A 16,626-nucleotide genomic window follows, 5' to 3' on the forward strand; every position below is an offset into this window, starting at 1 on the left:
CTCTCCTTCTCCAGCTGTGTGTGGTTAGCGGGGGCGTCTTCCCTACACGCCCCTCTCCACCCCCTGTCAAATTCTGGCACCAGAGTCTCAAACAATTCACATGCGTGCAGTGAGAGCAGCAGAATTCAAGCCTCTACAGGAGTGTCCTTTAGCATATAGTCACTCCAGCATATGGTATCTATCTGTGACCGACATGGACAGGTGGCATGGTTTAAGATCCTTTCCTTTTGGTTAATATTGTATGCTATTTTCATTTTAGTTGTGCAAAGGGCTTCATCTTTTGTTAAGCAGTTTCTGATCGGTACATTGATGTTCCATGGCTTGTGTGAGCATTAGACACTATTTGACATTATACGGGATTTACAGCATTTTCTGTTTACAGTTGGATCTACTTTAGTAAGCAAGTGTGTCTAGGGAGATACTTGAACATAGAGAAAAGCCACAAGGAGAGGATGTAGGAAGGGAACTGCGAAAGCTGACGTGAGGAGCACAGGAGTATCAGAGTGCTAGGGTGTTGCAGTACTGAGAAGGGGCTATGTGAGATGGGTCAATATGACAAGAGAATCATGGAGGAGGACTGAGACTGGTAATGGGATCTGCATAGAACAGCACAAGACCAATCTGGGAAAGGACGAGAATGGGGGATGAGGGAATGCTGCAGAGCCAGGGCCCTACACAAGAAAACAGGAGCAATATTCAGGTGCATTTTGATGATGTTGATTTTGACCTATATACCTAAATGATCTGAGGTCCTGATTCTGCAATTTGTTACATGCCCATGCACCCAAAAAGAGCCTCAATGAAGGCAGTGGGACTCCACCAATGTGCTGCAACCTGCAGGATCAGGGTTAAATAGAGTGCCCCTCTCACCATGTGATACCACCACAGCTGTGGTCAGCACAGGCCCAGGGGAAATCCTGAGATGGTGGGGGTAAAGACGTATCCCAGAGGATCCTGAGGGGATTGTCAGGGGAGAAGAGGAAGCCCTGGGGAGGAGGGATCCTGAGGTGATTGTGGAGGGAAAGGAAGAGTCCTGGCAGAGCGGGTATCCTAAGGGGATTGTGGGGGAGAGAAAGGGAGTCCCAGAGGAGGATGGATCCTGAGGAAATTGTGGGGGAAGGGGATTCCCACGGAAAGAGGAAGATCCTGAGGGGATTGGGGGTGGGGGGGAGAAGGGGAATCCCATTGAAGGGGGAATGCTTAAGGGATTGTCAGGGAAGAAAAGGGGTATCCTGGGAGGGGGGAGGAGGATCCTGAGGTGATTTAGAGGACGGAGAGTCCCAGGGGAGGGGGTATCCTGAGCGGATTGGGGAGAAGGGGAGTCCCATGGAAGGGGAAAGATCTTGGGGGGATAGTGGGGGGAAGAAGGGGAATCCTGGGGAAGGGGGAGATCCTGAGGGGTTTTGGAGAAGAAGGGGTCCCAGAGAAAGGTGTATCCTGAGGAACCACCTCCAGTGGTGCCAGAGGGAGGAAGGGGGAGTGTCAAGGATGGAAGTATCTGACTGTGCATGGATGCGCGCATCTTCTGAGGCCGTGAGAGCCAACAGGCCCAAGCAAGGAGTCGGTCCTGGCCCATGGGACACAAGCCACCAGTGTAGGGTGAGTGAGGGGCAGGCTCAGCCCCAAAATAGAATATTTTCACCAGCCACCTATGATTCTTCCCCTTCTTTTGTCCTGTCCCTTTCCTTCTCTTTTGTGTTCCCATATGCCTTCAGTCTTGTCCTACTTCTATTCTCTTCTCCTATCTTTTCTTCTTTCTGAGGCCTTCCTCTTATGCTACCCATACAGCAGTGGCAAGGCTAAAAATCATTCATGCAGAATCTTTGTAATTACTTTTGTAACCCCTCCCACTCTTTGTCTATTTTGTATATGAATACCCTAAGCTCTTTGAAACAGAGATGCTGCATACGTATATATACCATGTGGTGAAAATGATACTGACCTCCCTTGTAAAACACTTTGAGATCAACTGATGAAAAGCACTGTATAAAAACTAGATATTAATTATTATTTATTATTATTACCTAGAATAAAATGGCCTCTGTGTCTTTTGGGGCCTTTAGTAGCTACCATAATATAAATCATAATATTAGTATCATCAGCCTGTTGCCACAAGCCCTCTGGATCTATCTGTCTGCTAAGTCAGCCAGGACCTTTAAAGGTGATATGGTTGCAAAAAACAATTTCTAGGAGAAAACAGGTAATAGGTATCAAGTGTGTGGGGGGGGGGGGCGTCCCCTTGCCAGTAGTGGATTTCAGACTCCCCCCTTATCTTGGGATAAAGATCCCTCCTAGTGCCTTTGCGGAGGCATGAATTTACCTAGGAATCACACCAACTTGTAGGACCTGGGATATATCTGTCAAAATCTGTACTGTGCCATAATATTCTCCAAGAGTCTACCCCTTTTCTTGCCTATTCAGCACATCCCAGACTGTTTGAAGAATCAGTGGGAAGGAGAGGGAGATTCCCCTAGTGGCAAAAAAATTCTGAAAAGTTCCATTAAGATAAATTAAAATATCTTCCAAGAAAACTAATTCCCTTTCTTGGAGATGTAACAGAACTATCTTCCTGCTGTTCTCTGAGAAGGCTCAGCTGAATTCCTGACATCCTTCACAGAACTACTCCACCCCTTTCCTTAGCTGACTCCCCTCCAAAATGTTCGGACTCCCTTAATTCCCCAAGGCAAATCATCTGTCTGTCTTTACTTGAAAACTCCTTGCCGATTTAGTGTAGCTAAAGACTGTTTCATCATGCATTTGACTGTCCCATCCTCTGCTACCGTCACTATGTGATGGAACAAGCCAAACCAAGTATTTAAAGGTGCTAGAGTTAAACTAAGTAAACACTAAAGAAATACATATAATGTATCTGAATCAAATTTCAGTCCCAAGATAAGCCCTCTGCAAAAGCAGTGCCTGAGTATATCTCTGTGTCAACGTACCTTTTTACCTCTCACAATGCTACAGCTGGTCGATAGGTGGCGCTCTGGCCTCATAAGATCACTGACTTTGCATATTTGTATTTTTTATGCAAGATTTAGAAATCATTACAACTGGAGAGAAGGTGGGGGCTCAAACTCCAGCAACACAATTAATCAATGGAAGGTTAGCAGTTACTACAGGGAATTTCAGTTCCTCTGCACCTGGATCAGCACCTGCCTCTCTCTCCACTCTAGTTAATTGAGTCAATAAAAGGAGAGATTGGAGCATAGCAACGTCTTAGCGCTGTCTCTCTCCAGGTATTTAGTCAATACACAAATTATTCTGTCTTTGCCACTTACTGATGACTCTCTTTTAAAGAGATGTAATCGTTTTTAACAACCTGACTGAGAAGGCGAATCAATGCAATGCTCAGAGCAGGCAAAGATCATTAGCTATTGAGGAAGTTATAAAACACAAGTTCTCTCGGCACATCTGAAATGCGGAGACGATGCCCTCTCCTGGACAACCACAGTACCCTGGGAGCTAAAGGAACCTGTCTGCCTTCCTCCTTCTAGCTTGCATAGGGCTTCGTTTTAACTAAAGAATCAGCCTTTTAAAAGTGATTAGAACCAGTGAGCCAAAGTGACTCGTGCAAGTCCACTGGCGTCAACGGACCCACTCAAGGCGCAAATGTATTATTTATTCCTCATAATTAACATAATTACTGATTGCTGGGACGGTGCCATAGATGGGCATGGAGTTGGCCCGTTATATCTAAGGTTAAGGGTGGCAATATAACTCCTATTCCATATGAATGTATAATAGGCCATCATCACAAACCATTTTGCACACATACATACAGTGGGGCCGGGCAAAACTCCTCCCCCTGACTTCAAGGGCAGTTTTCCCTGAGTACAGGTTGAGACCCAATCGAATCCTGTATCTTGAAATAAACCCTTTCCACCCACTATTCACCTACATCCATCTGAAAGAGAGTATAGCGTGACCTTCACATACTGAAGGGTTAACGAGCTCTCAGCTGGACTGAACTCAGCCCAAGGTACAGAGGTTAAGTGTTAGTTTGTACACAGTTGCTTCCAACCTGCAGGGAGAGTCAATATTTCCGCATCAGTCGCTGACATCTGGGGAATAACAGGGAGAACCTGGGGGATTGATTGATGCTCCCGTTCCGTGCTGCCGGGAGTCGGGCTGCGCTGGGCTTCGGGAGCTCCTGATGGACACGGGACACGTGGCCACACAATGGAGACACACGACTGACCTCAGCTAATTCGGCAAACTGCCCCTATCCTTTTCCATGTCCTCGGAAATGTGGATCGAGTGTGTGTGTGTGTGAGTGAGTGTGTGTGTGTGTGTGTGTGGTGGGGGCAACCAAATCAGGGGCTGAATATAGACCCCACCCCCACCCCCAGCTGTTTTGTGCCAGTGACTTCAAGCGTGACTCTGCACCGCAGCCTGGGAACTGACGGATCAAGAAGACGCTGCAACATTTTCAAGCCAGGAGAAAGGAAAACGCACGGGCAATAATATCTAATATCATGTCTCATCCTCACCTCGGTGCCTTCAGTGAGCGGCCTTGCCCTTCATCTCCTTACAGACCACAAATGGTGATGGGGGGGAGGGGGAAGCTGGATGTTTGTGATATAATAACACGGGTTTATGAACTAAAACCACCCCAAAGTGTGCGGAAATTTAAAGGGAGGGGGGTTGCAAAACTGCAGTGTAGACATCCATAGCGCTTGTGCTTTCACAGGAGGGAAGACTCGAAAAACGTGGTAGTGTTCCCCCCCCCCCCCCGCCTTATATGCAAGCTGTCACTTCAGGTTAGTATGAGATCCGACGTAGCTCATTAGCATGAGCTGTATCTAATATGCTTAAAACCTCTAATTATTTATTATGCCCTAATGGTTCGAGAAACACGGAGACTTTTTTTAATTGGCAGCCCAAGAAATGTCTGTAGAGTCGAGAAGGGGGCCATTCCAGTGAATATTCCTGGAAGATCCCAGTAACGTCCCTAGACGCAAACATCCTTGTCGGTCTTTACTTTCAGCGAGCAGAGTGCACACACTTTATTCCTTTTCTGGCAGATTTTACAGGAGAGGACTCTTCAGACTTGCAGTATGGGGTATTAGTCTCTAACGTGGTTTGGAATGGCCAGTTCTTCAACACTCAAAGCCAGCAAACCTCCTTCCAAAGGGTTAAACTGTTACTAAAGGACACCTCCAAGGTGTATAGAAATAGCCTTAAACATGACCGATCATAAGAAATCTCTCTTTTCTGTGTGATGAGACTAACAATATTTGGAAATCAGATGCACATAGTGTCTGATCCAGAAAACTGTTTCAAAATAAGTTAACCTCTCTGTGTCCCCCCTCCTCCTAATTGTGTTTTTTCTTTCCAGTCTGTTTTATGTTTCTTCGGGTTGTGCCAACTATTTATTTTTCTTTCTTTCTTTCTTTCTTTCTTTCTTTCTTTCTTTCTTTCTTTCTTTCTTTCTTTCTTTCTTTCTTTTTTCTCTTTTTGTGTGTGTGGCTTCTCGGTCTGATCTGTAGCTTGTTACCACCCACTGCACGCTCTCTCCTGCAGCCGAGGTGTTTCTATACAAACTTCAGCGTCCAGTTGTCATATTAATTATTACACTGAGTAATGACTGAAATAGTCAAAATAAGGGGAGACTCAAGAGAGCTTTTTCTTGCTGCTCAAAGATTCAGCAAAGAAGCCTTGCAACAAAGCACTAATTGGTCCCCAGAAATACTCTGACAAGGCATGGAAGATAGGTTTCATAAAGCCCAGCAATTGTGAAGGGGGAAAAGATCCTTGAATAGACCCCACGCTTCTTTTCTAAACTCTCTTGCTGAGCAAAAAATGGACTGCTTCTTGAATACTGGACTGATCTTGAATGCTATACCCAGCAGAGAAAAAAATGCACCATTTATTGTAAGTTTTTTTCCAGCTATTCATGTGTTCTATGTGGAGAATAAGCTGGTTTTGTTTACCATGAAAGACCTTTTACTTTATTTTCACTCTTTGGGGGAGGGGGAGGAACACATGTGCCCAGACCCAGACGAGCTAGCCTACTGTAACAAAATGGAGTGTAACAAATCCTACAAAAGTTCGGAATATATTGATTCTTTGAAGATCTATATAGATTAACGACTTTCGTTATGCTTATCCAAGACTGTATTTAATCATAACGTAAATGGGCCTTTTTAAAAAAAGCTTAGAAAAGTAAAGAGGGAGGGGGGCTTCAAAAGAACTCCTGAGTGTAGCTGTAATTTAAAAAAAAAAATAAAGAAAAAGAAAAAGAAAAAGAAAAAAGCACGCAACAATAAAATAATGACAGTTCAAGATTTTTAAAAAAACCAGTGAAAGGGATATTTATCATTATGTGAGAAATAAGAACTCTAAGAACTCTTAACTGCAGGTGCGGGGCGACTGCATAACGGGGGACACTTTGCAACAAATATTCATTATCTATACATCTAGCATCAATAGATACCTTACGCTGGTAAGTGACTTGATTGGGAAGTAGACAATAGACTATTATACGGCCCAATGTTTGACATAGTATTTTAAAAGTCGGGTTTTGTTTTGGTTTTTTTCCATAGAGACAGCCCGGGACTGGTTTAGTCACGAGATGTGTTCTGATCAAGACCTTTTTCCACTCTCTCGTGGCAAGCGCAAGTTTGTTTTGTGGGTCAGGTGTGCTATTAACTGCGTACACCAGAACCCTTGTCAAGATGGAAACAGTGGGCTTTCCACTGGAGCTCTTCAACAGTATCTCGTGCACTACCCATCTTTTCTAGGTACTTTCCCATCCTTATAAAACTGACGGGTGGGGCTCTAATTCGGAGGCTTACAGAAGAGGCTGCGCCTTATTAGTATTACGTTTTTACCATCAAGTTAGTTGGATACCCGGGAGCTAGCTTGCAATATTTCAACAAGGTTTTTGATAGTGCTTCATTTGTACGGAAAGAGATGTAAGGGCTCAAGCAATTGCAATAGGTGCCAGGGCTCAGGAAATGTCTTTACATTCATAACTGATGCAGCCAACCCAGAGGTGTGGGGCTAGGAACTGCCACATCTAGAGGTGCTGGGACAGCCCTGGCACAAATTTGGGACTGCTTTTTGAGGGTTATTCCCCCCCCCCCCCACTACCTGGAGATACGGTAGGGCAATCAGCACATTCCATCATCTCTCTGAATAGCAAGGAGACATGAAAAGGGCCCGGGGTCTAATATAACTAGGTGAACTGAAAATGATACCGCGAAACATGCTCCTAGATGTCATTGCGCTGCAACACTGACGCCTGCAGTCCTATCCCAGGCAAAACGCAAAGTGAAGAAAGAATTGAGTAAGGCCCACTGGGTCACCTTTCAAAACCATAAACACTGGACTAACGGGTTTTTTTTTTTCCTTCTGCTGCTTCAAGACGACTTTGTATCATTTATTTATTTAGGAAACAGGTAGTTATGTTAACCTGGCACTGTAAACATGCAGCCTGGGAAAGCAATATCGGTAACACCAACCTCCCCCCCCCAGGTGTTTACCTTATGTTAACAGAGTATGTCAGGAATGGAACTCCAGCTCCCAGAGTCTATTGCTGCACACCTGTTTATCCGTCTATATTGCCTCACTAGTTCAACCACTAGGATTTCTAGCTGCCTTCATCTGTGTCGAGATAAAATACTCTGACAATATGCATTTACCTCCACTTCCGCCTCCCAGTCAGGACTGGTCTAAAACGGGACAAAAGCTACAAGGGTTGCATTTATGATCTGCATCTTTTTAATACAGCTAATTTGACGACCTTCTCTCTCTCTCTCTCTGAGACTCGTGTAAGATGGGACCTAAGCATTCGTGCCCCGTCCATTTCTGAATAGGTTCACGATTATACATTGTGATGTTTATTGGTCGTTAACATCTTCCATGCTACCTTTTACAATGATCCACTCCAAAAGAATCACTTTTTAGAAGCCGAGTTCATATGTATAGGGCTAACAAGTAGGTATGTGGCTGCTCTTATCATTAAGCTATAGTGAGAAGACAATAGGGTTATCCTTTATTTTCGTTATAGTTTATAGCCTCTAAATAAGTTGATAATACACATTTAAGGAATATATATTTCATTGAACCTCTATTAAACTGTCATTTTGTTTTTTCCTCTATTTCCTGTCCTGTTATTGCTACTTTCCAAAAAGTGTGTGTGTAAGTGGAAGCTCTCTCTTTCACAACCAGAGTTCTCTTCCTTCTGTAATGGCACAATACAGGGCTCCTGATGTCAGGACTTCTTTCCTTGTACTGAATTCTGATATCAGGAACATTGGATTATGACATCATTGAGTGAATCAACTGGAAAGCTAATTACTGAAGAGAAAAGTTTCTAATTACACAGAAAATTAAAACCAAAAGAATATAATGCCATTGTATAGGTCATTTGTATATCCTCTGCTTGAACAATGGGTCCAGGTCTGGTTACCCTATTTCATCTTCCATATGTGGAGAGGATGAAAGATTAAGACTAATCAGAGAAAAGATTAATAAGAGTATACATGACCAAGATACATAAAATAATTAATATGACATACAGGAGATCTTTGGGGCAGACCTCTTTATCTTTCTCATAAGGGCAAAGGGACGTACAATGAAATTTAAGGCAATAAATTCAGAACTGATCAAAGGATTATTACACTATACATAATTAACATGTGGAATTTACTGTCACAAGATAGCATTCATTATTTATTACTATTAATTATTATTTATTGATGTAACCATGGTAATGCCTAACAGCCCCATTTAGGGAAGACATGAAGAGCTTACACACTGATCCCATGGAGTCATTTCCAAAGGGGTCTTCACCTCCATTCAAATTTTTTTAGGAGTTCGCAAATTAACAAATTTTAAAAACCACTGATTTATATAGACAATATGAACACTCACGTAATGATAAAAAAAATAAAGGATATCAACCCTCCTGCTTTTTGGCATAAGCTAACCAGGGGTTTCAGAAGAACTTTCCTCATGGGCAGATTTTTACATAATAGTCCCATTATAGGGCTTTTTGTACCTTTCTCTGAAGCATGTGATGTTTACCTCTATTTGAGGCAGGATACTGGACTAGTCTAATCCAGTGTGAAAATGTCCATGTTTACCCATAAATTGTTCAGCAGCAACAACGGGAAAGTATAAATAAAAAGTACATGAAGCTGAGCTGAATTTTTAGTTTTAGTTTAGTTTTGTTTTTAATAAAAAGCCTGTCAGAGTGCATCAGAGTCTTTCAAACAATAGAGCTATACTTATTTTCAGTTCAACTTTTTGAGCCATTTCCTCCATTCAGATAACTGGCTTTAGTGTGGGTGTAAAGGTATTGGCTGATATCCTGACCTCACTGAAGTCAATGGGAGTTTTGCCACTGACTTCAATGGAGACAGAATTTCACCCATTGACTTTAGTGGAGTCACGCTAAGATAAACCGGTGTAAGGGATTGGAGAAAAAAAATCCCTTCATCTATATCCAGTGCTTGCTTTTGCAGCAGATGTACAATCAGAGTTTCACACATAAAATAAGTAGACTATTTACAAAGAGAGGTTTCAGAGTAACAGCCGTGTTAGTCTGTATTCGCGAAAAGGAGTACTTGTGGCACCTCAGAGACTAACCAATTTATTTATGCTCAAATAAATTGGTTAGTCTCTAAGGTGCCACAAGTACTCCTTTTCTTTTTACAAAGAGAGGTGAAGACATAACATAGAGGGGCCATTATTTTGAGAGAGCGGAGATTAAAAACCTAAAACCTGGAGGAAACTAAACCAATAACTTCATGGAAACATCTAGTAGGCACAAAGGCACTGACTAATTTGTCCAAGAAAAGCCATGAAGCCATTATCCTCATGCTGTCTGGGACAGGTGGCAAGAGTCATAGGTGGATCAGAATTCAGGACCATTAAAGACCCAGCTTTTTCAATAATATCCATAGTGATTTCTGTTTAGCTGGGTATTTTCAGTTAAATCAGTGGCAGGCCATGTCTTCATAAACATATGAATGCCTCCAGTGAAACGTCCAAACTGCAGGCAACACTTTTTATTTGGAGTCTGAGCCTGAACCAAAAGCAAACCAGTCTCCACTGCAGTAGCAGTATCCTACCAGAAAACCACTAGACTGGGGTTATGCTCTTCTATACTTTCAACCCATCCAAGTCAGAGTGTGCTCTAGTGGTTGAGGGCAGGGAACAAGGAGATAAGATACAGGAACCTGGCCTACACTGAAGAAATGTCAGTTGAACTATCTCCATCAGCTTAAAGCAATTTAAAATCCAATTGGAGCCACAGAGCAGACCGGGCTCCAGGTAATCTGAACCATGTGGTTTTGAAATTGGATCAACTAAAACCAATTCAGGCTGCTAAAAGCAGGTCTAGGCTATGTCTCCAACTGGTTTCAGAAGAGGGTTAGCTGAACCATTTTTAAAACCAATTACAATCTTGGGGGACATTTCCCCTGTGTAGGACAGGCCTAGGATTTTCTTCCTGGCCACTGACTCTGTCTGGACAAGTCTCCTTATCTACTTCTCAAACTGGTAACGTTATAGCTACTTCACAGAAGTATTATGAAGCTTGCAAAACACTTTGAGATCTGCAAAGGAAAGATGCTATCTGAGTGAAAAGCATAGTATTGCTACTTATATTTATTATTTAGCCAAACATTGCCAGCAGAATGAGGAAAGCTCTTTAGCATATATTTTTCACAAATTGATTAGTCTGATTCATAAACTGATTTTTAAAAATAAATCTTATATGAAAATGTCCCACCATCAATACAAATGCCTGGCACTTTTAAAACTCGGCTGGACAAAACAATAGATAATCTATGGTAGAGAACAATCATGCACTGGAAGGGAAAATGGATTGGATTATTTAATGACTTTTTTCCATGTCTTATTTCTATGATTAACAGTGTTCTGGCTATCAATGAAGTCAGTATCAAAACTCCCATTGACTTCAATGGGAGTTTCAATACGGTAACTATTGGGGAGTAATTTTTCAGGTGCTCTCCTTGCTGGACAGAGCTAATGCTCCTTTCCTGGCTGGTTCCCACCGGCAAACACCCTGGTTCAGAGGAGTATCTTAGAATAACTTCTTTTTAACATGCAAATCTTATTGTTGCAAATTTTTTTAAAAAATCGTAGGTCTTGTACTATCATCATAATAAAATAAGAATTAATCATTAGCACTTATAGCACCTTTCACCCAACCATCTCAAAACAGAGAGAAAGGGTGGTCTTGTACATACCACACTGGACTAGTACATCCAGGAGATCTGGTGCCGTCCCTGGTTCTGGCAGAGACAGGTTCTCTACAAGCCATCTAAATTCTCTGTGCTTCAGTTCCTCATCTGTAAGTTACAGCCAATAAAAAGTTTTGTCTCCAGTCCTTTCTCTCTCCTGTCTATTTATGTCCCAACTCAGGAAAGCACTTATTTTGAGCAATTGCTTAACTCCCATGGACTTTAATGGGATTTATGTATGGGATTAAATGCTGTCCTGAACAGTGATGCTTTCCTGAAAGGGGCTTTAAACTGTACGCTCCTCAGGGCAGGTACTCTCTTTGACAATGTGTTTGTACAGCACATAACACAATGGAACCCAGACCTTGTTTGGGGCCTCAGCGTGCTACTGTAATGCAGATATTAATAAATAAACAAAGTGTTTGAAAAACATTACTGACTTAAGTCTCACAATACCCTGTAAATTAAAGAAATATGATCAGGCACCTTGACTTTACCTGAAGACCTAAACAAGCCAACCACTTCCTAATCCAGCAGGCTAGGAAGTGTTAACTCTCTCTTTGTGTCTATTCCCCCCCACTCCCACCCCGGGGACCTCTTCCATCCCCCCCACAATTCTCTAATATCGCTTGCAAGGCCCTTTTTTTTTTTCTGCAGGGACACTATAAGCATCTCTGTGCAGAGCAAAGGACACATCCACGCCAAGACTTCCTCCTTATATCTTTAGCAAAACACTGATAAGTTTCCAGACTGCAGGTCCAACTCCTGAGGTGCTCAGCGACCTTGGACTTTCACTGCGCTCCAGGAAAGTCGCGGGTGCTCAGCATCTCTCGGGATCGGGCTTTCCACCTGCCTTTCTTCTTTCCCCCTCCAAAACCACCTCTCTCCTAAAGTCTAGTATATTTCAGTGGCGTCCAAAGACGCGCCCCTCGCTCCCTCCCCCAAATGTCTCTATTTATGGGTCCCCGATGCTGCTAGATCTGCCCTGCGTTTTCCCGCCCCCACTGCAGCCGCCGCTTTAACCCTGAGTTTGAACACGGCAATGCGTCCCCTGCTTCGCCAGGAGACCAAGCCTCTGTGCCAGCTCCTGGCTTGGGCACCTTGCCGGGCTGGGTGAGCTCTCCCCGAGCTGCCTGCCTCCCCTTCTGCTCGGGTTTGGGGCTGGTCCCAGAAAGACCTCCCCTGCTGCCTGTGCGCCCTCAACCCCGAGGCTTGGCTACATCCCCCAGCCCATCAGCGCTTGCTACAGCCTCTGGGTCTCTTCCCAACCTCCCCCCCCCCCCCGCAGCTCCTTCCCCAGCCCGGTTGTTTATTCAGCGGCTGGGAGAGCGGCACGCGCCTGGCGCACGCACTTGCAACAACAAACCCGGGAGGGGTAGGGCTGGAGGGGAGAGGCGGGTGAATGAATTGGAGGCCTTGCGGGAAGGGGGGGGGGGGAGCTGTTTCGAGAGGAGGCGGGGCCGGGCCGGGGCCAGCGCGTGTGTGCGGGGCGCCCCGTGTGTTGTGGGTTTTTTCTCTCCCCCCCCCTCCCACTCCCCACCCCCCGCGTTGAAAAGGCGACCGCGCTCCCCGGCCCGCGGCCACTCACTGCAAAGCCGGGGAGCGTGGACGGCGCAAGGTGCAGGGCGTGTGGGGAGGGGGTGGGGGGACCCCGCAGGGGGAGTGGGTGGGTGGGTGGGTGGGTGTGTTGGGGGGGGGAGCGGAGGGGGAGAGGCCGGCAAAGCCCCGGCCGCCCCTTATAAGAGACACAATCCCCAGCCGCTGGCTTGCAAAAGGGGGCTTTGCGAGGCAGGCTGCGCACACGCGAGCGCCACGAGCCTCCCCGCAGCCCGGTGCGCAGGGGGGCAGAGGAGGGGGGCAGAGAGGGAGGAAGCGCCGCGCTCTCTCCGTCCCCCCTGCGAGCCCGGCCGCCGCGCGCCCGCCAGCCCCGCGCGCCCCGGCTCGCTCTCCCCTGGCTGCCAATGGCCAGCGCCAGCCCTGCCAAGATGGACAGCGGCGCCAGCCAGTTCCTGCAGCCCGCCTGCTTCTTCGCCGCCGCCCAGAGCGCGCCGCCGCCGCCGCCGCCGCCGCTCAGCCCGGCCGGCGGCCAGCCCTCGCAGCCGGGCAGCAAGGCGGCGGCGCCCAAGCCCCTCAAGCGGCAGCGCTCGTCCTCCCCGGAGCTGATGCGCTGCAAGAGGCGGCTCAACTTCAGCGGCTTCGGCTACAGCCTCCCGCAGCAGCAGCCGGCGGCCGTGGCGCGGCGGAACGAGCGGGAGAGGAACCGGGTGAAGCTGGTGAACCTGGGCTTCGCCACCCTCAGGGAGCACGTCCCCAACGGGGCGGCCAACAAGAAGATGAGCAAAGTGGAGACGCTGCGCTCGGCCGTCGAGTACATCCGAGCCCTGCAGCAGCTGCTGGACGAGCACGACGCCGTCAGCGCCGCCTTCCAGGCCGGGGTGCTGTCCCCCACCATCTCCCCCAGCTACTCCCACGACATGAACTCCATGGCGGGCTCCCCCGTCTCCTCCTATTCCTCCGACGAAGGGTCCTACGACCCGCTGAGCCCCGAAGAGCAGGAGCTGCTGGACTTCACCAACTGGTTCTGAGCTCTGGCTGCGGCAGGTGGGTCTGGCTTCTGCGGGAGCCCTTCTCGGGGCGCTCCCTAGCAGCCGGGGGGATCCTTTATTGCCGGGATCCCCAGCCTGGGGGTGGTATTGGGGAAGGGGGGGGGCTGTGCAGCCCTGGGAAGGGCTCAGTGAACACTGATGAAGCTGCAGATGAGCAGAATTCCCCCCGCCTAGATCTTGCAGCTGATTGTACCTAAGAGCTACCTTGACGCTGACTCTGACTCTCTCTCTCTCTCTCTCTCTTCCTCTCTCTTGTTTGTTCCAGGAGTGTTGCAAAAACAAAAAACAAAACGCATTTCGCCCCCGCCGCGGAAGGGAAAATACATAGCACACGAGGAGTTTGTATCGCCTCTCCAAGAACACCGAAGCACTCACTGCCTTTGCACTCCGGTCAGTTTCACAAGACCAAGATGGATTTGAAAGCTGCGGGGACCACGGCATGATGAAGCATGTGTCCTCAAAAACAAGTGTCATCCTATCCCTCTAGGGAAGAGCACTGCCTAGCCTCAACATAGAGAGGGGCTCTTCCCCACCCCATCCCCTCCTCGTACAGTTTTAGCCCTTAAAGACTGGTGTTCATTACGCTATGGCCACAATTAGTTTCCTAATGTTTGTGGAGATTTTGAAATTAAACTATGCTGTACTCAAAGAACCCTCTAAAGTCACCCCTCCCCCCATCACTTTGACTTTTTTCTACCATTTTCATCATTGAATGCTTCCAGTCCTTTTTTGTGAATTTTTTATTATAAGAAAATCTATTTGTATCTATCCTAACCAGTTTGGGGATATATTAAGCTATTTTTGTACATAAGAGAGAAATTTATAGAGGTTTTTTGTACAAATGGTTTAAAATGTGTATATCTTGAGACTTTTTTTTAAAAAAAAAGTAATACTTATTACCTCTTGATATTTAGACATGTAGTCAACGTTACCTTTACCTTACAACTGCCATTTTTTGTATGTGGTTTTGTAAAGGACTTGGAATTCCTCCAGATGTACTTTAGCACCAACGTGTCTTACTTTATAGAAACTTTGTTAATGTATTAATAATGTTATTAAACAATGTTCAAAGTGAACAAAGTTTATGCAGCTATTGTCCAAACCCAAAAATGGTAGCCATTTGTTTTTATATGCTGCCTTTTGAAAAAGGAAAACGAAAAAAAAAAAAAGGAAAAAAGCCCTTATACCACTGCCTTTTCTTACTGTTTTATTACAAACTTACAAAAGTCCTGTATAACCATGTTTTATACAAGCTAGTTTCGTAATAAAACCTTTTTTAAAATTAAAGTGATCAGCTGCCTATTGCATGTAATTTTACTTCTGCCATTGATAACTATGAATGTAAAGAGAAAAATGTTGAGTGATAACATGCCAGAGATAAGTTACATATAGAGTATTTGTATGTATCCTGGATGTAACGTATATATGCAAAGATACAGAGGTATTACAATTGTTTTCTTGCCCTTCTATGTTGCAAATGTGTATCTAATCCAAGAGACTCGGGGGTGATTAATGGCTTCATTGTTCCTCGTGAAATCACTGCACATTAAAGAATTTCCTAAAAGAATGAACCCTAAAAAAGAGGGCGCTCCATCCCACATTTTCACTGCTCCGACCATCCTCTCACCGCCTCCAACGAAACAGGGTAGAAGAAAATATGAGGAAACGTATAGTTAGAGCCACCGAAATAGACAGGCTACTCTTTTTTTGCCTTTTAGATGTTTATTTTACACAAGCAATCAATTCAATCATTGGGGGAAAGCGGGATTGTGGGGGCGGGGAATAAAAAAACAAAACAAAAAACAAAGTAGTAGAAATGACACTGATCTTCCTAAACTTGTTATTTTATCCAAATAGCGTGATCTGAGTGTAAAAGTACCCAATTACCAAGATTCAAAAAGATTTTTTTTTTTTTTTTTGGCTAGCCTGCTTGTTGTCAGTTAGCAAGGACGTGACCAGAATTCGCTTCCCCCTTTTTTCTCCTCCTGCATTACTTGCAAATTCAGTTTGCGTGCATCAAGCCAAGCGGAAAGCAAAGCGCAAAATGCATCTTTAAAAAAAAAACAAAAAACCACAGCCAACAAAGAACTAGGATAGCCAGCATGCCTTACAGAATTAAAAATCTAGCTTGATTTTGTACAGCTTTACCATTTATTTGCAAGGGGCTAATTAAAAAAAACCTTAAAAAGAATAAGTCATTGACTACACCGGAATTTAATGTAATTTTTCCATTTTTGCATTGCTTTAAACATGCATTTCTATACATTCATTTCACCCCCGCCCCCCTCAAAATTATCAATACGTTATTTAAGAGTGGGGGGGGGGGAGAGAAGAGAATCACTAAATCCCTCATGACCTCCGTACAAACATTCCTTGTTTTAGCCCATCCTAGAACTAATGTTTAATTATGAAAATAATAACCGTTATAATGTCCCTATCCATTCTCTCGCTACAGGCACCTCCGCTTTTTATTTACCCACTTTTGCAAGTGTGTAGATAAGGTATGCAAAGAAAGTGTAGCGAGTAATTTATGGCTATGAATATAACATTAGGATAATGTTTCATTCTGTTACAAAGGCGAAATTTCTCTTCCTTGTGTAGACAGGTGTTCTTTTTTGCTCACTTCTGAATAGTAAATATCCAGACTCATTAAACTAAAGGCAAAGTTACGCTGTTATTTGCTACAGTGTATGAGGCAGACTCAGAAATTCATCCCTCTTCCCCCTTCCTCCCCCAGGCCTGAAAAAAAGAGAGAGAGAGAGAGAGAGAGCGAGAGAGCGAGAAAGAAAAAAAAGACA

The 16,626-nt window shown here is 44.9% G+C and overlaps 1 protein-coding gene across 1 annotated transcript; it reads left to right on the top strand.

Moving 5' to 3' along the window:
- The first annotated feature begins 12,943 nt into the window (after positions 1 to 12,943).
- Positions 12,944 to 15,547, top strand: ASCL1 (achaete-scute family bHLH transcription factor 1). The gene is made up of 2 exons (XM_084616948.1): positions 12,944 to 13,823; positions 14,094 to 15,547. The coding sequence occupies exon 1, from the start codon at positions 13,184 to 13,186 to the stop codon at positions 13,805 to 13,807; it is 624 nt and encodes a 207-aa protein (XP_084473074.1). The 5' UTR covers positions 12,944 to 13,183; the 3' UTR covers positions 13,808 to 13,823; positions 14,094 to 15,547.
- The last annotated feature ends 1,079 nt before the right edge of the window (positions 15,548 to 16,626 follow it).

This window comes from Lepidochelys olivacea (assembly GCF_965140295.1).
Source record: "Lepidochelys olivacea isolate rLepOli2 genome assembly, chromosome: 1".
In the NCBI taxonomy this organism is placed as follows: domain Eukaryota; kingdom Metazoa; phylum Chordata; order Testudines; family Cheloniidae; genus Lepidochelys; species Lepidochelys olivacea.

What these genes read in the sequence shown, in the direction of transcription:
- ASCL1 (XM_084616948.1), top strand. Translation starts at nt 13,184, where the DNA reads ATGGCCAGCGCCAGCCCTGCCAAGATGGACAGCGGCGCCAGCCAGTTC.